The sequence below is a fragment of the Sebastes fasciatus genome, chromosome 22, assembly GCF_043250625.1.
Source record: "Sebastes fasciatus isolate fSebFas1 chromosome 22, fSebFas1.pri, whole genome shotgun sequence".
Lineage (NCBI taxonomy): Eukaryota > Metazoa > Chordata > Actinopteri > Perciformes > Sebastidae > Sebastes > Sebastes fasciatus.
The window spans coordinates 24,541,520-24,562,598 of NC_133816.1; the positions used below are offsets into that span (position 1 = coordinate 24,541,520).

The window sequence follows — 21,079 nt, forward strand, 5'->3', positions numbered from 1 at the left end:
GGCTCTCCAGTGTTTGATGAACATGGCAATGTGTTTGGTTTGCACACCGGAGGATTTGTCTACGGGTTCCCATCCGACACAAAGAGCGTGATAGAGTACGCCCAACCTGTGCTTACCATATTTGAACACTTTGTGAATATGATGAAGGAAAGAGTAAATGGGCAGAGTCTGTTGAAGAGAGTTAAAGAGGAAGCGAAGGGAAACTCAGAACTAGAAAAGGTCTTGGAGTCTGTGTTGAAGGAAACACCACACTACTCTCGCTACTCTGCTGGAATCACCCACTCATTCAACTTTGCCCTCCTCAACACCCAGTCACTCAACAACAAAGCCCTCGAAGTCCATGATCTCATCCTGGACAATTCACTCGACTTCCTCCTGCTCACTGAAACCTGGCAAAAACCCGGTGACGTCTCCGCCCTCATCAAAGCATCCCCCCCCAACTTTGACTACCTCTGTAAACCCCGCCCCTCCCGTGGAGGGGGCCTCGCAGTCTTATTCAACCGGAACCTCAGGACCACCGAACTCACTTTACCTACATTCACCTCATTCGAATCCCTCGCCTTCGAAACCTGCTCCACCACAGTCATTCTCATTTACTGCCCAAATAAACAAAACTCATCCTACCTCTCCGATCTGTCTGATCTCCTCACCCTAGCATCATCCCTCCCCTTACCCCTACTGCTACTGGGCGACTTCAACATCCACATGGACTCCCCCACCTCTAAACTTGCCTCTGATTTCTCCACTCTACTGGACAACTTCAACCTCACCCAGCACGTCAACTTCCCCACACACGATAAAGGCCATATTCTAGATCTCGTCTGCTCTGCCAACATCCCGGTTCTCAACATCCACCCATCCCCCTTTCCCTCTGATCACAAACTCATCCAATTCACAATCCTTTCCCCGAAACCCCGTCCTCAACTCTCCAGAGTCATCGAACAACAAATAAAGTAACTAAGGAGGAAAGATCTCCAAAAAGAAAAGTGCACTGGCAGGGAGCTGTCAGAAGAAAACTAAGACAACTTGTTTCTTTAAACTGTCATGAATGAATTCATTGCAGCAATCATGATAGTATCATTCATATCATATATTCTCTTTGTGATTTTTAACCACCTCTTGGTGTAATCATTTAATCATGGAATCATTTAATCATGGAATCATTTAATCATGTAATCATTTAATCATTGTATTTCATTTACATTTGTATTTCAATTCATTTAGATCATTCATCATTTATAATTGAATTACTTAACTTTTGTTATCTTATCCTTGGTTCATTATATTTTACAGTGTGATGTTTGTGATGTGAAAGAAAGAATAAGAGGCGTCTTGCCTAAAAATTGAGAGTTAAAGAACAGAATGTTCACTTTAAGGGTGTTCAAGCTGTTAGAAGAGATTTGACATGAGAAAAGAAAGTTTTACCTTCATTTTTACCTGTGTGTGTTATTTACTTTGTGTTATCTTATTCATGTAATCCCATATACCAAGCATGTAATCAGTTTTGTGTTCTCATTGCTATGAAGAGGAATGTTTGTAGGCAGGTTTGTGTGCTGTGCAAAGACAATGTGTACTGTAATTAGAACCATCTACTGTTGACTTGCCTGTGACTTTACCTTATTAGCCGTATGACTTTCACATGTATTCTCCTTTTATTATATTAAACTTGTTCTCTTCAAAAATGTGTTTCCTGTCACTGATTTAGGTGATTTGGGGCCGTTTCAGACACTGTTTTATCATCCAACAAGCTTCGTTTGAAGCAAACTGAAGCCTTAAATCTTTGTGACCGCTTTTTCTTTCAACCCACTTTGTGTTTGGTAAGTTGGTCTTCCACACGTGGCTGTTTCTGCATCTACGGTCACTTTTGGAAAATCCACCTCTATGAATTTTAATTTTAACCATCAGAGTATGTAAACAGATACACTAAATCACATCTAGTGGTTAAGATTTTAATCTGTAACATGTTTATATTTTTATGGTTTTCATCACGTGTTCTTACCAAATGTCCTTACAGTAATGTTAACTTTATACATTTTCTCTTTGTTAACTTCTATAATATTTTGAAGACATTTAGATTAATTTTCATAAAGCTTTGTGCATCATTGTAAACATTAACATTTTCTAAAAAATAGGGGATTTCATGATTTTCTCTATGCCACTTAAAAATGTAGACAGTAATTCATACACAAAATAAATATAAAATATATATTTTTTATGACAGATATTGCAATTCTAATATCTAATGTCTTTACGGGACTTTATTTTTGCTAATATTGCAGATAAATGCCAGCTAGCGAGGTGTGCTACGTTAGCTTTGACTCCTAGCATCTAATGTTCATGAATTCAACAGTAATATTAAGTTATTGTTTAAATGTTACTGAGCTGTATGGTAAGAAGAAGAAGAAGAAGAAGAAAAGGGTCATGTTAACCTTGTTTTTATTGATCTAGTCGGGTCACCTACGTCATCCATGTGCTCACCTGCTAACTTCTGTTTCCTTGGAAACTAGATTTGTTTGGCTTTGAAAAAAACTTTTTAAGGTATCTGTTCAGTGTCACAGTAAGGACTCAGAAGTGTTGTACTGATGCATTTTGATAAAAACAAAAATCATATAAATGATTAGTAAACCAACAAACTAATGTTAACATGGTGTAGAGTAATGTGTATATGATTAATACTGAATTTATTCATGATTAATATTGAATTAGCTCATTTTATGTATCTCAACATTGAGACCACAGTTGTGGGACATGAAGAAAAAAGTTGTGTTTGGACCCATAAAATGTTCCATACATTTGTATTAAATCACATTACATTGTGTATATATTTATCAAGCACTGCACTGCACATTTTAACAAATTGCTGGTACTTAAAAATGCACGTAGTTGCAGAAACACCCATGTACAGCATATATAGTATGTCCTCTTGTATTGTATCTCGTAAAAGCTTGAACATAGACTAAGCAAAAATGTGAATTGCAGCAGTAGGCCTACAACTGGGAGGATTTAAAACTTAAAACATGTTCCTCATTACTGCTGTTACTTTTCCTGACTTCATTTAAGTGCTGAAGCTGTTTACTGTTGCCAGAATCAGTTTCACTTCTACTGAACCTTCCTCAGGTTGTAGCAGAAATCAGTTTCACTTCTACTGAACCGTCCTCAGGTTGTAGCAGAAATCCCAAACCAACAGCTCCCCTAAGTGGCCTTTTCACCACACTACCAGCAAAAGAAGCTGCAGCACATCTTCTTCACTTATAGTTGAAAGTCTTTGACATTTCTTACTACCAAAGGAAACATGATTAAAGCTTATTACAAAGGATGATATTAATTGTTTTGGAGATGCATTTTTATTTTGTCAATCTTGTTGCTTTGGGTTTTGAAACCCTGCTTTAAAGGGACAAATATTGAATGCATTACATTTTTTGACAAATTTTCAATGAATCAAAAGATTATTTACAATTTAAAATGAGACAATGAAATGTGTGTTATACAAACTATATTTATCACCACACTTTTTAATTTGAATTGTCATTTAAACAAACACTTGCAAAATATCATTTGAGTTCATCAAAGCGTTGAAGCTACAAAAGTTTGACAAAGATAACGAAAAACAGGAACACATGGGAGGTGACCAAACCTGGTAATTCAACCCGGTCTCACTCCCGACTCATCAAACATCGCCGAGTGGTCAGCGCCCCTCAGCTTCGGAAACTGACGCACGGAGTCACCCTTTATTGACAGTATGTGACAACCCGGGCTTTCAACTGACTCCAATGTAAACCCACTGCTTGCACGGTGTCGCTTGGAGTCCTACTGATCAAGGTCCAGTCATCACAGAGTCGGTTGTTTGGGAATGCAGCCCAAAGCGCGTGGTAAACTCCATCCAAGGCTAAATACCAGCACGAGACGGATAGTCGACAAGTACCTTTAAGGGAAAGTAACGTTAATTTGTCACGTCATTTGTTAGTCACGAGACTCATCGGTATCGTCAGTCCTGTGAGTCATGTGAGTCGTTAGTCAGTGAAGTTCCTGTGAAAACGGGAGTTTATTTTGAAAGGATACTATACATGTAACGAGCATATATTGACACGCCATCCCTGGTCCGTCCAAAAGTACAAGAGGGGTACACCGTGTATCAATCTCCGATGCCGTATTTGACGAGTTGTATCGTCATATTGTCGGTTTCAGAAAGCTAGTTGGGGAGGTGCTCTTTAACATATTTTATGTTAAAGTGCTTACTAACTCCGCCTCCCAGCCCTCGTCCTGGGTCTCATTCACATGAACGGAGGAAGGAAAATAACTCTGGATTCGGCAGTGTCTTTCCCAATGTAAGTCTATGGGAAAAAGTATTTTTGGGCCCAAAACGTTGTAGTACCGCCGTTTGGTCACTACGGAAATTGGCATCAACGACTGGCGCTCTTCCTGGGGGGGGCTTGTCCCAAATGGGGCTACTTGCAAGCTAGTATTAGCTACTGGAATGTTTGCTATCAACCTACGAGCTAACTGTGTGTTTCAGCTCGTAGGCCAATAGCAAACATTCCAGTAGCTAACGTTAGCTTGCAAGTTGCACCGTTTGCGATAGTGGTTAGCTAGCTAGCTATAGCATATAGCATACTCACTGCAGCTTTTTTCCCTCTCCACTCTATCGTGGTACGAATGAGACGACACGTCTTGTTCACTCCACAACTGCCACCAGTTCCTCCATGTTTACTTTCTAACCCCGTTGGCTGCTTCCTGTTTGGTGCTGGAGAGAGCGCTCCTATTGGTTGTTGACAATGTTCGCGTCATTGAACTTAGGATAATATTAAACATGAGAAAAAGACTGACTTAAGACAGCTTGGACTGAGTTTTATGACCACCTCACACTAAATGATCGAGATCACGGGGAGCACGCCGCAACCAAGCCCCCCCAGGAAGAGCGCCGGTCGCTGATGCCAATTTTCTTAGTGGCCAAACGGCAGTACTACAACTTCTGTGTCCGTCACGTGACGCCATTGGGCCCAAAAAGACTTTCCCCCATAGACTTACATTGGGAAAGAGACGTCTGTAACTCAGAGGATCATTTATTTTTGAGGTAAATCTGCACTTGAATAGTCCTTATTTAAATCATCAGGTCCTAAATGTTGTAAATTGCACTAATAGCCGAATCCCCGTTACCGAGCGGACGCTACTGCGCCGGCTCCATGGGCCCAATGGATGCAGAAGATCCGGGTACTTTTCCACTTGAAAGTCCAGTCATTTTAGCTTCATGCACCACTGAGCAGCTTTCATAGGAATGAACGGGGCCCCGCCTCCAACGCTGGATCCAGTTCTCTTATTACATCCATGGATGCAACTCTAGCAAAACTCTCGTGATTTTATTCCGACGTTGGAAACATGTCTGCGACAGAGAAATCGCCAAAACACGACTTTTTAAGACTTGATCTGCGGATCGAATTAATTGCAAAAGTTCAAGTCCGATTAGTTGTGTTACATAACCTGTTTACATTTCATGGAACTTGTGTTTTAGTTTGTATGAAGCTAAAGTTGATGCTAACTTATTGTAGCATCTTGCCAGAATGTCAATAATGTTTCTGAACGAGACTCGTTATCACTCAGACTTCCCATCGGGAACTGATTTAAGTATCAGGTTTTCAAAAAGAAAGCTTTCTTTTGCCAAATCGAATCAACATTGCTTTTGTTATGCTGCTGATATTAACTTTGTATTTATTAAATATTTATAAAACCTCATCAGTGTGTCAGAATATGTATTAATTAGTGCCGTCAATTGATTTAAATAGTTAATCGTGATTAATCACATGTTTTTATCTGTTCTAAATGTACCTTTAAGGGAGATTTGTTAAGTATTTAATACTCTTATCAACATGGGAGTGGACAAATATGCTGCTTTATGTAAATGTATGTATATATTTACTATTGGAAATCAATTAACAACACAAAACAATGACAGATATTGATCCAGAAACCCTCACAGGTACTACATTTAGCATAAAACAATATGCTCAGATCATAACATGGTTACTGCTGGGTAGCTTAATCCATGACAATACAACATCATTAATTAGTTTATTTATCTTTTGTATTGATAATCTGAATATGCAAACTGGTACTGTTAGTAAATAAAAGTTAGAAATAAATGCACCGAGGGTTTCAGTTAAAGCAGACATTAAAGTAAAATGGTCTTCTGGGAGATTCTTCTAACACATATTCACTATATATAGTTAACCAGTTTGCTGTAAACTGTTGAAATGTTAAGTGAATATTGACTTGTTTAGGAATACTGGGTCTTGGTGTAGCACTGTAGTGAGAAGGGTTAACAAAATGAATATATGCCATCCACCTTATTCCTAGCCCCCATGATGCCTTGCGTGAATTATGTCCGTATCTTCCGGCGCGTCTTGTCACTGAATCGTTTCCCATGGTAACGCTACACTAATCGTCTCTTCTAGAGCGATTGTATTAATACATCTAGTAAAACATGAGTGAACACCACCTGTTACAGCTCAGACAGGATCATGTGATCAAAGCTCTGCCTTCTACTATGGAGGGATGGAGGACGACCTGAAGAAGTGGCCTCGGATAACCTACACTAGCAGATTTAGCTACGTTATTGACTCCGTTGCTGCAGACGGTGAAGAGATGAACAATCTGAACGATACTTCCACAGTAACAAGGTTTTGTTTTTTACACACATAGCCGTACTGAAACTATCTGTAGTCTAATGCTGGCCTGCACTCTGTGCCATGAACTGCCTTACATTATAAACTTTACAGAAAATAATAAAAGTAACTGTCTGTCATTAAACCAATGCTACAATGCTGAGTCTTCCCTACACATGAACATCATAGCTGATGATCTCCTGGCTCTGCTGTCGGTCCTTTTAAGGACCCGACGTCTCTCCTCCGCTGCTCTTTATAGCCCAACTAACGTACACTAACTATATTCTGTACACTAACGATGTTCCGTACAGATGACATTTTTCCGCCGATCGCTGAATAAATACTTCCAGATCGTGCATAACATTTATATGAACGTCATCCTCAGTTACACCGCTTTCATTCCCGACCGAGCCAGAGACGACCTCCGTTTGTTCCTGTGAGGTTTCAGTCAGTTTGTGAGGTGCGCCCACAGAGCCCAGTCCCGTCTGCAGCTAGAGAGGGGAGATGACTAGAGCAGCGAAAATGTACATTTCAACTTAAGTAATGCTTCTCACAGTACTGTAGTCTGTATGAAATGATTATTATGCTATCACACGTTGTTAAATATATTCCCCTTTGTTGAATAAATGCTTTAAAATGGGCATTTTTAACATCAATGGTGCTGCAGCAGCAACTCTGTCAACACAGACGCTGTTTGCATGTAATCCTGCGCCCAATATTGATGTTGCAGCAGTGTTCTTTAATAAAACATAAATAAAGTTAACGTTTATTACATCAATTGAATATTTTGACATTTAAAATTTAAATTAATCGCCGTTGAAATCCTGTTATGGTATCTGTACGGAACACCGTTAAGCTCAATGATCTTCCTACACATGCGGAGACGTTACTTCTCCCCACTTTACTCAAAAACTCTTGGTCCAAAAGACATCAGTCAAAGTGTAGACTGTCTGATGGACATTCCCTCCAGAGGATGAGCACACAAACAAGCTTGTCTGGCTCTTGATAACAGAGGAGTGCTGCCCGGCGTGGCGCTGACGGGCGTAAAGTGTACAGAACACCGTACCACAGCTCCGCAATGACATTTTAGAAAATGCCATTTTAACGTTAGTTAAATATCTGTTAAAAATAAAGCAGGATTTTGTAAAATGAAGGTGAATCACTTTTCAAAAGAAGCACCGTTGGTGGTTCTGCTACTTCCGCTACCTTACCGGAAGTTACGGACATAATCATTTTTACAGTAACGCCTCTGAGAATAATAATAAACATGACGTGAACAACTGGAATGAAATACACGCCCAGTGTAGAGAGTGAGTCACTTCACTTTCTGTCTTCTTAAGAGCAAGTCATGGTAAGAAACACAGATTCTTTCTTTACATATACAGTATGGTCTTATGTTTTAAAATATGATTTAAATAGGGGAATATTTGGATAAAATACAACTGATTTCAAATCTGGAAAAATACAGAATTAAATTTTCTTGAATTTGCTCAAGTTTCCAAAAAAAGAAGTTCCGTCGTACTACGTCTGTAAGTACCTTTAACGCTGCGTAAGAAATTAATTTGTAATTCGTTAAGAGCCATCTTGACATTTGCTCGGTGTTAAAACATAATGTGTGTTACTGTTCTGTGATCTCTTATCACGCGCATGTGACTGTTTTTTTTAATGTGCGCAAGTTCTGTTCTTTATTATCATCATTATGCACATTCATTACAACAAAGCAATCGTTGGCTCTTGAATCTCAGAATCCCTTCAATAATGATCAGTAAATATGTCGGCTACGCCTTTATCAAAAATGTGTGCGTGCGTGTTTGCCAACAAAGGACTTTATTTGTTGGCACTTTATTAGTTTCACCTTTAATCATCAAGTGGTGTATTTATAGATGCCCTGGATGAACCAGTGGAACAGGTCTGGCTGGTAGCAGAGCTACTAATGTTCTTCCTCCTCCCCTCCTAGTTATAGGAGCACTGTTTGTGTGCTGATTGGGTTCACCTGTGCCTAGTTTACTCTGAACAGCACAGGCTATATACAGCTCTGGAAAAAAATAAGAGACCACTTCAAAATTATCAGTTTCTCTGGTTTTACTATTTATTGGTATGTGTTTGAGTAAAATGAACATTTTTGTTTAATTCTATAAACTACTGACAACATTTCTCCCAAATTTCAAATCTAAATATTGTCATTTAGAGCATTTATTTGCAGAAAATGACAACTGGTCAAAATAACAAAAAAGATGCAGTGTTTTCAGATCTGGAATAATGTAAAGAAAACAAGTTCATATTCATTTTTAAACAACACAATACTAATGTTTTAACTTAGGAAGAGTTCAGAAATCAATATTTGGTGGAATAACCTTGATTTACAATCACAGCTTTCATGCGTCTTGGCATGCTCTCCACCAGTCTTTCACATTGCTGTTGTGTGACTTTATGCCACTCCTCAGCTCGGCTTTGTTTGAGGGCTTGTGATCATCCATCTTCCTCTTGATCACATTCCAGAGGTTTTCAATGGGATTCAGGTCTGGAGATTGGGCTGGCCATGACAGGGTCCTGATCTGGTGGTCCTTCATCCACACCTTCACTGACCTGGCTGTGTGGCATGGAGCATTGTCCTGCTGGAAAAAACACTCCTCAGAGTTGGGGAACATTATTCGAGATCTGAAAACACTGCATCTTTTTTGTTATTTTGACCAGTTGTCATTTTCTGCAAATAAATACTCTAAATGACAATATTTATATTTGAAATTTGGGAGAAATGTTGTCAGTAGTTTATAGAATAAAATAACAATTTGAATTTTACTCAAACACATACCAATAAATAATAAAACCAGAGAAACTGATAATTTTGAAGTGATCTCTTAATTTTTTCCAGAGCTGTATATATATATATATATTTAAATGTTGTTGCAACACACCTTTCCATTATCGGATTCATTTTGTGTTTACTTTGAGTCGCCTATTACTGCTTGAGTCCACACCAGATAAGCAATTGTTAAAAACATCAATGACAATATGGTCCAGTGTTCCACAGGGTACCTCTTTAAGATCAAACATTTCATGAATGAGGTTGATTGTTTCTACAACAGTAAATCTAATTCCTCTTCTCATTTTACAGATTGTTATACGCAGCCGAGGGAGAGTGAAGGAGGAGAACGATGGAGATTCCATGGTGAGTAGACTGTGATATACTGAATGCACAAAAAGTCTCCATTTTGTAACTTTTATTTTCTCACTGGTTTCCTGCAGGCCGGACATTTACATCGCTTCCAAGTCAAATTCAGTTCTACTGAGCCCAATGAATACACAATTGACTTTGATCAACCCTGCACGGTGCTGGAGCCAATCAAATCAACTGAAAACTTCAAGAAGAAGATGAATTGTTCAGATAAAAACATTGTGATTCAGCTGGGTAAAGAGGATAAGAATTATATATTTGCAACACATTTCCCTTGTTCTTGTATCAGGAGAGGTGCGTCTCTGATCTTATCATATAAATCAGAAGAGGTTGAGGCCGTTCAAGACCAACAAGACAAAACAATACAACCAAGAGACGAGTATTTTGTCTTCTACATTGATACAGTGGGAGGGCTAGACACCAAAACAAAGAAGCCCTTTAGAAACAATGCTGTAAATAAGTATCTGTGTGTTTATGGGGAGAAGAGGATGACTGTAGAGGAGGCTCTGAAAAGAGACGGTCGCTTCATCGATGATCTCAGCAGCTTTTATCTGTCTGACAATGAGAATCCAAGCCGCAGCACTGAACGCAAACAAAAGTTTGACAACCTGGATGAAAACATTTTCAAGATATGTCTTCCATGGAGAAAGAGAAAATATGATGAAATACAGCAGGAAAAGCCATGTGCATCAGAAAGTCCACCACAGAAGCGTTATCGTTGCATAAAGCCACTCAACGATGTAGTAGAGCAGAGAGGAATCAGTGTCAGAGCAGCAATGAAAGAGATAGACAGCAAAGTCAGTGATGAGGAGATTTATGAAGAACTGCGTCAGCAGAGTAGATTCCCTGCTGATTCTTATCAGAGAGCACTAGAATTACAACTGATGGAGAGTAGAGTCCTTGCTAATTATTATAATAGAGAACCATACCTAGAACTGACGGAGAGTAGATTCCGTGCTGATTCTTTTCAGGAAGCTCTGGACCTGAAGAAGGAAAACATTGGAAAGATCCAGCGATTGTTCAATGAATTTCACAGAGTCAGGAAGATGATAAAACTGGGCGAGTCAGTTTGCAAAGTGGCTGTTCAGAATAGAGTTACGGGAACGGGCTTTATGCTGTTTGATAACTACATCATCACTAACGCACACATATTGAAAGATTGTTTTGAAGGTGAAAAGCTGAAGCCGGATATAAATGTGTGTGCTTTATTTAACTATGACGACCCTGAGCCGCACATGAATTACTACTGCTTCCAAGCTCACTGTGAGATCTACTACATTGAGGGTGAGCTTGATTATGCCATACTACGGCTCAACGTTGAGAGCCAGAACCCATCAACACAAACAAATGAAATTAACGTAGGCCTACCACCAGGGCTCCTGAAGAGATTTGGTGAAGCACCTACGACTGGTGAAGCCTGTCTTATTGGTCACCCAGCAGGAGAAGTGAAAAAAATAGATCCTACATGTATCATTGAGAAAGAGAATAGGGAGCAGGCTGCCAATGATCATTTTCATTCATACAAAGACAAACGTTTCGTTATCCACACAATCATTGAGCTTAAAGAGCAAGGCATTGAAAGCATAATGATGGGTGGATATAAAGCAGACAAAGTAACGACCTACAAGACTTTCATGTACCACGGTGCTTCTGGCTCTCCAGTGTTTGATGCTCATGGCAATGTGTTTGGTTTGCACACCGCAGGATATGTCTACGGGTTCCCATTCCTCAAAGAGAGCGTGATAGAGTACGCCCAACCTGTGCTTACCATATTTGAACACTTTGTGGGTATGATGAAGGAAAGAGAAAATGTGCAGAGTCTGTTGAAGAGAGTTGGAGAGGAAGCGAAGGGAAACTCAGAACTAGAAAAGGTATTTGAGTCTGTGTTGAAGGGAAGCAGATATGAGGCGTTGTTGTGGAGCGTTGACGTAGTCAAGGCAGAGCCAGCAGACTCTGATGAGCCAATGGATACCAATTAAGGGCGTTTTCATCTAAGGTACGATTGATTCGATTGATTAATCACCAATTACTAAAAATTCCAAAAACAATAAAGTAACTAAGGAGGAATGATCTCCAAAAAAGAAAAGTGCACTGGCAGGCAGCTGTCAGAAGAAAACTAAGAGAATTTTTTTCTTTAAACTGATATGTATGAATTCATTGAAGCAATCATGATAGTATCATTCAATTTAATTCAATTCAATTTATTTTTGTATAGCATCAATTCACAACAGAAGTTAAAGTCAAGACGCTTTATATATAGAGCAGGCCTTAGACCGTACACCATAGTTTAGACACCCAACAAGATCCACCATGATCCAGTATAATCATTTACATCTTTATTTCATTTCATTTTGATCATTCATCATTTATAATTGAATTACTTAAAGGGACTGTTTGTAACTTTCAGAAATCCCAGCCACACGCGAGCGCGCATATGCGAGCTTTGTGTTATCTTATTCATGAAATCCAATATACAAAATATATAAAAATTGAATTGAATTGAATATACCAAGCATGTAATCAGCTTTGTGTTCTCATTGCTATGAAGAGGGATGTTTGTAGGCAGGTTGGTGTGCTGTGCAAAGACAATGTGTACTGTAATTACAACCATCTAATGTTGACTTGCCTGTGACTTTACCTTATTAGCCGTATGACTTTCAGATGTATTCTCCTTTTATTATATTAAACTTGTTCTCTTCAAAAATGTGTTTCCTGTCACTGATTTGGGGCCGTTTCAGACACTGTTTGATCATCCAGCAAGCTTCGTTTGAAGCAAACTGAAGCCTTAAATCTTTGTGACCGCTTTTTCTTTCAACCAACTTTGTGTTTTGTAAGTTGGTCTTCCATATATGACTGTTTCTGCCACTACGGTCACTTTTGGAAAATCCACCTCTATGAATTTAGATTTTAAATGTAAACAGATACACTAAATCACATCTAGTGGTTAAGATTTTAATCTGTAACATGTTTATTTTTCATGGTTTTCATCCCGTGTTCTTACCAAATGTCCTTACAGTAATGTTAACTTTATTACATTTTGAAGACATTTAAATTAATTTTCATAAAGCTTTGTGCATCATTGTAAACATTAAAATTTTCTAAAAAATAGCGGATTTCATGATTTTCTCTGACACTTAAAAATGTAGACAGTAATCATAGATGTCAGTCTTCATACACAAACAAAAATATAAAATATGTTGTTTTTTTATGACAGATATTGCAATTCTAATATCTAATGTCTTTACGGGACTTTATTTTTTTGCTAATATTGCAGCTAGCGAGGTGTGCTACGTTAGCTTTGACTCCTAGCATCTAATGTTCATGAATTCAACAGTAATATTAAGTTATTGTTTAAATGTTACTGAGCTGTATGGTAAGAAGAAGAAGAAGAAGAAGAAGAAGAAGAAGAAGAAGAAGAAGAAGAAGAAAAAGGCTACCTTGTTTTTATTGATCTAGTCGGGTCACCTACGTCATCCATGTGCTCACCTGCTAACTTCTGTTTCCATGGAAACAAGATTTGTTTGGCCAAGCCCCCCCCCAGGAAGGGCGCCGGTTGTTGATGCCAATTTTCTTAGTGGCCAAACGGCGGTACTACAACTTCTGTGTCCGTCACGTGACGCCATTGGACCCAAAAAGACTTTCCCCCATAGACTTACATTGGGAAAGAGACGTCTGTAACTCAGAGGATCATTTTTTTTTTAGCTAAATCAGCACTTGAATAGTCCTTATTTAAATCATCAGGTCCTAAATGTTGTAAATTGCTCTAACAGCCGAATCCCCGTTACCGAGCGGACGCTACAGCGCCGGCTCCATAGGCCCAATCGATGCAGAAGATCCGGGTACTTTTCCACTCGGAAGTCCAGTCATTTTGGCTTCATGCACCACTGAGCAGCTTTCATAGGAATGAACGGGGCCCCGCCTCCAACGCTGTATCCAGTTCTCTTTTTACATCCATGGATGCAACTCTAGCAAAACTCTCGTGATTTTATTCTGACGTTGGAAACATGTCTGCGACAGAGAAATCGCCAAAACACGACTTTTTAAGACTTGATCTGTGGATCAAATTAATTGCAAAAGTTCAAGTCCGATTAGTTGTGTTACATAACCTGTTTACATTTCATGGAACTTGTGTTTTAGTTTGTATGAAGCTAAAGTTGATGCTAACTTATTGTAGCATCTTGCCAGAATGTCAATAATGTTTCTGAACGAGACTCGTTATCACTCAGACTTCCCATCGGGAACTGATTTAAGTATCAGGTTTTCAAAAAGAAAGCTTTCTTTTGCCAAATCGAATCAACATCGCTTTTGTTATGCTGCTGATATTAACTTTGTATTTATTAAATATTTATAAAACCTCATCAGTGTGTCAGAATATGTATTAATTAGTGCCGTCAATTGATTTAAATAGTTAATCGTGATTAATCGCACCTGTTTTTATCTGTTCAAAATGTACCTTTAAGGGAGATTTGTTAAGTATTTAATACTCTTATCAACATGGGAGTGGACAAATATGCTGCTTTATGCAAAATGTATGTATATATTTATTATTGGAAATCAATTAGCAACACAAATCAATGACAGATATTGTCCAGAAACCCTCACAGGTACTACATTTAGCATAAAACAATATGCTCAGATCATAACATGGTTACTGCTGGGTAGCTTAATCCATGACAATACAACATCATTAATTAGTTTATTTATATTTTGTATTGATAATCTGAATATGCAAACTGGTGCTGTTGGTAAATAAAAGTTAGAAATAAATGCACCGAGGGTTTCAGTTAAAGCAGACATTAAAGTAAAATGGTCTTCTGGGAGATTCTTCTAACACATATTCACTATATATAGTTAACCAGTTTGCTGTAAACTGTTGAAATGTTAAGTGAATATTGACTTGTTTAGGAATACTGGGTTTTGGTGTAACACTGTAGTGAGAAGGGTTAACAAAATGAATATATGCCATCCACCTTATTCCTAGCCCCCATGATGCCTTGCGTGAATTATGTCCGTATCTTCCGGCGCGTCTTGTCACTGAATCGTTTTCCATGGTAACGCTACACTAATCGTCTCTTCTAGAGAGATTGTATTAATACATCTAGTAAAACATGTGTGAACACCACCTGTTACAGCTCAGACAGGATCATGTGATCAAAGCTCTGCCTTCTACTATGGAGGGATGGAGGACGACCTGAAGAAGTGGCCTCGGATAACCTACACTAGCAGATTTAGCTACGTTATTGACTCCGTTGCTGCAGACGGTGAAGAGATGAACAATCTGAACGGTACTTCCACAGTAACAAGGTTTAGTTTTTTACACACATAGCCGTACTGAAACTATCTGTAGTCTAATGCTGGCCTGCACTCTGTGCCATGAACTGCCTTACATTATAAACTTTACAGAAAATAATAAAAGTAACTGTCTGTCATTAAACCAACGCTACAATGCTGAGTCCTCCCTACACATGAACATCATAGCTGATGTTCTCCTGGCTCTGCTGTCGGTCCTTTTAAGGACCCGACGTCTCTCCTCCGCTGCTCTTTATAACCCAACTAACGTACACTAACTATATTCTGTACACTAACCATGTTCCGTACAGATGACATTTTTCCGCCGATCGCTGAATAAATACTTCCAGATCGTGCATAACATTTATATGAACGTCATCCTCAGTTACACCGCTTTCATTCCCGACCGAGCCAGAGACCTCCTCCGTTTGTTCCTGTGAGGTTTCAGTCAGTTTGTGAGGTGCGCCCACAGAGCCCAGTCCCGTCTGCAGCTAGAGAGGGGAGATGACTAGAGCAGCGAAAATGTACATTTTAACTTAATTTAGTCTTCTCACAGTACTGTAGTCTGTATGAAATGATTATTATGCTATCACACATTGTTAAATATATTCCCCTTTGTTGAATAAATGCTTTAAAATGGGCATTTTTAACATCAATGGTGCTGCAGCAGCAACTCTGTCAACACAGACGCTGTTTGCATGTAATCCTGCGCCCAATATTGATGTTGCAGCAGTGTTCTTTAATAAAACATAAATAAAGTTAACGTTTATTACATCAATTGAATATTTTGACATTTAAAATTAAAATTAATCGCCGTTGAAATCCTGTTAAGGCATCTGTACAGAACACCGTTAAGCTTAATGTTCTTCCTACACAGGCGGAGGCGTTACTTCTCCCCACTTTACTCAAAAACTCTTGGTCCAAAAGACATCAGTCAAAGTGTAGACTGTCTGATGGATATTCCCTCCAGAGGATGAGCACACAAACAAGCTTGTCTGGCTCTTGATAACAGAGGAGTGCTGCCTGGCGTGGCGCTGACGGGCGTAAAGTGTACAGAACACCGTACCACAGCTCCGCAATGACATTTTAGAAAATGACATTTTAAAGTTAGTTAAATATCTGTTAAAAATAAAGCAGGATTTTGTAAAATGAAGGTGAATCACTTTTCAAAAGAAGCACTGTTGGTGGTTCTGCTACTTCCGCTACCTTACCGGATGTTACAGACATAATCATTTTTACAGTAAAGCCTCTGAGAATAATAATCAACATGACGTGAACAACTGGAATGAAATACACGCCCAGTGTAGACAGTGAGTCACTTCACTTCCTGTCTTCTTCAGAGCAAGTCATGGTAAGAAACCCAGATTCTTTCTTTACATATACAGTATTGTCTTATGTTTTAAAATATGATTTAAATAGGGGAATATTTGGATAAAACACAACTGATTTCAAACCTGGAAAAATACAGAATTCCATTTTCTTGAATTTGCTCAAGTTTCCAAAGAAAGAAGTTCCGTCGTACTACGTCTGTAAGTACCTTTAACGCTTAGTAAGAAATTCATTTGTAATTCGTTAAGAGCCATCTTGACATTTGCTCGGTGTTAAAACATAATGTGTGTTACTGTTCTTTGCGCTCTTATCACGCGCATGTACCTGTTTTAATGTTCGCAGGTTTTGTTCTTTATTATCATCATTATGCACATTCATTACAACGTTGTGTTGGCCTTTAAATCTCAGAATCCCTTCAACAATGCTCAGTAAATATGTCGGCTACGCCTTTATCAAAAATGTGTGTGTGTGTGCGTGTGTGTGTGTGTGTGTGTGTGCCAACAAAGGACTTTATTTAGATAAGTTTCACCTTTAATCATCAAGTGGTGTCTTTTAGATGCCCTGGATGAACCAGTGGAACAGGTCTGGCTGGTAGCAGGGCAAATGTTCTTCCTCCTCCCCTCCTAGTTATAGGAGCACTGTTTGTGTGCTGATTGGGTTCACCTGTGCCTAGTTTACTCTGAACATCACAGGCTATATATATATATATATATATATATGTATACTGTATATAAACACATACATACAGAGTACAGTAAGTAAAGTATATAGAGGTGAAGTGACAGTATAATGGTGAAGTGTCATAGTGATGAGCTCACTTTAATGTCCTATTCCAACTGATGTGTTTGTTTGTGAATGCCGTTCATTGTTTTATCAGAACAGTCCTGGCACCATGGAGAAAACTCAACTCAACTTTGCCCTTCTCAACATCCGCTCACTCAACGACAAAGCCCTCGAAGTCCGTGATCTCATCCTGGACAAATCACTCGACTTCCTCCTGCTCACTGAAACCTGGCAAAAACCCGATGACAACTCCTCCCTCATCGAAGCATCCCCCTCCAACTTCGGCTACTTCTGTAAACCCCGCCCCGTGGATGTTTTCCATGAAGCCCCTCTTGAAGGCCCGCATGCCGTTCATCCACACCCCAACACGCAGGAAAAAAAAAAGCCTTGTCGTGGAGGGGGCCTCGCAGTAATATACAAAACGAACCTCGTGACCAAAGAACTCACTTTCCCTACAGCACCTACATTCACCTCATTCGAATACCTCGCCTTCGAAACCTGCTCCACCACAGTCATTCTCATTTACCGCCGACCTAAACCAAACCCATCCTTCCTCTCTGATCTGTCTGATCTCCTCACCCTAGCATCATCCCCCCCCTTACCCCTGCTGCTACTGGGCGACTTCAACATCCACATGGACTCCCCCAAATCTAAACCTACCTCTGAATTGTCCACTCTACTGAAAAACTTCAACCTCACCCAGCACGTCGACTTCCCCACACACGATAAAGGCCATATTCTAGATCACGTCTGCTCTGACAATGTCTCGGTTCTCAACATCCACCCATCCCCCTTTCCCCGTTCTGATCACGATGTCATCCAATTCACAATCCTTTCCCCATCACCCCGTCCTCAACTCTCCAGAGTCATCGATCCCCTCGATCCCCTCGATCCCCTCGATCTCTCCGACCTGCTATCTACTACCCTCCACCTGGACCCACCCCTCACCTAACCCGATGATCTCACCGACCACCTCAATGCCACCCTGTCTGCCTCCCTCAACTCACTGGCCCCCCTGAGAACCAAAACTGTTTCATTCAACACCTCCTCCCCCCTGGTTCACATCCCACCTCAGAAAACTCAAACAGACCGGCCGCCAACTTGAACGCCTCTGGAGAAAATCAACACTCCCTGTTCACCTCGAAGCCTACAAATCTCACCTCATCACCTACAAAGACGCCATCACTGCTGCCAAATCTGACTACTTCTCCACCATCATCAATGACCCCACCCGTAACCCCCGAACCCTCTTCTCCACTGTCAACACTCTCCTCAAGCCTCGTGCCAACACCCTCTCTGACCCCTCACCCGATCTTTGTAACTCAACCCCAACAGTCCCTCAGATCCACCTCAGCTGGTCTACTTTCCACCCCCTAGTCCAACCTCTGCAGCTTTGGGGACAGAGCATTCTCCAGGGCAGCTCCCAAGCTGTGGAACTCACTCCCAAAACTCATCAGAGACTCCGATTCCCTCCCCATATTCCAGTCCCGCCTCAAAACACATCTTTTCTCCTCTGCCTACTTGTAGCCGCCCCCTCCCCTTACCCATTTGTCCATGTGTATGTATCTGTATGTCGTCTGTGTTTGTCGTTTGTCTCCTGTTTGTCTCACACCGTTTTCCCCCTCGATAGTGTAAAGCGTCTTTGAGATCTTTAAAAGCGCTATATAAGTTAAATTTATTATTATTATTATTATTATTATTATTAAGGCAAAGCCGGCAGACTCTGATCAGCACTCAGACTCCGGTGAGTCAATGAATGCTGATTAAGGGCGTTTTATTAGACATGATTGGTCCGTACCATGCCTGATTACGATTGCCCCCCTCCCCAGTCCCCCGCCGCTCAGCTTTCACATGAGTAAAGTTGGTCCATACCCGAGTACACTTGTGTCATCATCCACGTGTATTTATGTTGAGAGCAGCTGTTCTAGTGGAGGAGCATCGTAAAAACTCTTCATTCAAACAAAATAAAACTCACCAAAACCGTCGTCGTTACTTTTTCCAACAACAATCACAAAACTCAAAACTACTCCCTGAATGCTAACGTTACTCGCGTTAAACAGCGGTCCACTTTCGTGTTTTGGTACTGCTGAAAGAATAGGAGAAAGTGTGCAACTCGATGTGGCCTAATTGATATAATTGAATGGGGTTATTGATTAAACAAAAATGCCTAAAAAGACCAAAAACAAATAAAGTAACTAAGGAGGAAAGATCTCCAAAAAGAAAAGTGCACTGGCAGGGAGCTGTCAGAAGAAAACTAAGACAACTTGTTTCTTTAAACTGTCATGAATGAATTCATTGCAGCAATCATGATAGTATCATTCATATCATATATTCTCTTTGGGATTTTTAACCACCTATTGGTGTAATCATTTAATCATGTAATCATGTAATCATTTAATCATGTAATCATTTAATCATTGTATTTCATTTCATTTAGCTCATTCATCATTTATAATTGAATTACTTAACTTTTGTTACCTTATCCTTGGTTCATTATATTTTACAGTGTGATGTTTGTGATGTGAAAGAACGAATAAGAGGCGTCTTGCCTAAAAATGAGAGTTAAAGAACAGAATGTTCACTTTAAGGGTGTTCAAGCTGTTAGAAGAGATTTGATATGAGAAAAGAAGGTTTTACCTTTATTTTTACCTTTGTGTGTTTTTTACTTTGTGTTATCTTATTCATGTAATCCCATATACCAAGCATGTAATCAGCTTTGTGTTCTCATTGCTATGAAGAGGAATGTTTGTAGGCAGGTTTGTGTGCTGTGCAAAGACAATGTGTACTGTAATTAGAACCATCTACTGTTGACTTGCCTGTGACTTTACCTTATTAGCCGTATGACTTTCACATGTATTCTCCTTTTATTATATTAAAATTGTTCTCTTCAAAAATGTGTTTCCTGTCACTGATTTAGGGGGATTTGGGGGACGTTTCAGACACTGTTTGATCATCCAACAAGCTTCATTTGAAGCAAACTGAAGCCTTAAATCTTTGTGATCGCTTTTTCTTTCAACCTACTTTGTGTTTGTTAAATTTGTCTTCCATATGTGGCTGTTTCTGCAACTACGGTCACTTTTGGAAAATCAACCTCTGAATTAACATTAACACTGTGTAGGGATTTGGCCATAACAGGTTTGGTTATTAGCAAATTAATTAATAAATAATAATATAATTATTAATATTAATACAAATTATCAATAAACATTAATAATAAACGGGGCACCACCCTGGAATCAGGGACCAATAACCAAAACGTTAATATAGTCTCATTAAATATGCTAAACTATCAATTCGGAACCTTGATTAATCATTAAATTAATAACTATAACCAAAATAGATAGTAAAGGTTGAAGGATATCGGAGTTCTTGACATAGCAGAGGTTGGCATTATTCACTCTTGTACACCTTTAACCAGACCAGCGTGTATATTCCACAAACATTTATTTACAAGATAATAAAGGTTTAAAACACAATATTAATCTAACTAAATAACTAAACTAAACAAACGCTCTCGCGTCCTCTGCCTTAGAAGATCGTAGTGTTCCTATGGCTGTTTCCTAACAGGCCATACGGAGCAGAGCTGAGCTGCTTCTACAGCCTGTGGTCTGGAGAGCAGCAACTCACCTCCACAGGTTAGGAGAGGTGAGAGGTAGCCAATGGCTACTGAGCTGAGTCATCAGCCAATGGCCACTGAGTTGAGTCCATGGGTGGAGATACTAAATGGATGCATGACTCAAGGATCCTGAGAAGCGTAGTTCATTGTCTTTGCCACCAGTCACATTGGTGGGTCCCTACAACTGCAATGCAAAATAAAGCACAAAACTGTGATAGTTTTGCATTTAGG

The 21,079-nt window shown here is 39.6% G+C and overlaps 2 protein-coding genes and 2 long non-coding RNA genes across 7 annotated transcripts in view; 3 read left to right on the forward strand and 1 right to left on the reverse strand.

Annotated features, from left to right (window-relative positions):
* The window catches only part of LOC141760478 (uncharacterized), a 42,859-nt gene that overhangs the window by 7,296 nt on the left and 14,484 nt on the right, over window positions 1–21,079 (forward strand). For 2 of the 4 annotated variants that reach the window (XR_012592376.1, XR_012592377.1), the window contains exons 2-3: window positions 241–1,189; window positions 19,670–20,126. The exons of 1 other annotated variant lie outside the window; for it this stretch is intronic. The gene's annotated coding sequence lies outside the window, so the exon portion shown is untranslated. Of the gene's footprint in view, window positions 1–240; window positions 1,683–19,669; window positions 20,127–21,079 lie in introns of those variants that run through there. One more of the 4 variants, XR_012592378.1, reaches the window with a different exon arrangement.
* Window positions 1–21,079, reverse strand: part of LOC141760484 (uncharacterized) — a 39,579-nt gene that overhangs the window by 6,222 nt on the left and 12,278 nt on the right. Inside the window, exon 2 of the long non-coding RNA XR_012592380.1 lies at window positions 10,702–10,814. This is a non-coding gene — a long non-coding RNA (uncharacterized LOC141760484). The remainder of the gene's footprint in view (window positions 1–10,701; window positions 10,815–21,079) is intronic.
* Window positions 9,703–12,535, forward strand: LOC141760481 (serine protease FAM111A-like). The gene is made up of 2 exons (XM_074623337.1): window positions 9,703–9,825; window positions 9,903–12,535. The coding sequence occupies exons 1-2, from the start codon at window positions 9,718–9,720 to the stop codon at window positions 11,808–11,810; spliced, it is 2,016 nt and encodes a 671-aa protein (XP_074479438.1). The 5' UTR covers window positions 9,703–9,717; the 3' UTR covers window positions 11,811–12,535.
* LOC141760483 (uncharacterized) lies at window positions 18,364–20,126 on the forward strand. The gene is made up of 3 exons (XR_012592379.1): window positions 18,364–18,782; window positions 18,863–19,634; window positions 19,947–20,126. It is a non-coding gene; the product is annotated as an uncharacterized LOC141760483 (long non-coding RNA).

Bases quoted from the DNA above. Each gene is read 5' to 3' on its own strand.
- LOC141760481 (XM_074623337.1), top strand. From the start codon at position 9,718: ATGAGGTTGATTGTTTCTACAACAGTAAATCTAATTCCTCTTCTCATT. The intron at 9,826-9,902 runs GTGAGTAGACTG...GGTTTCCTGCAG, and splicing joins AGAACGATGGAGATTCCATG to GCCGGACATTTACATCGCTT.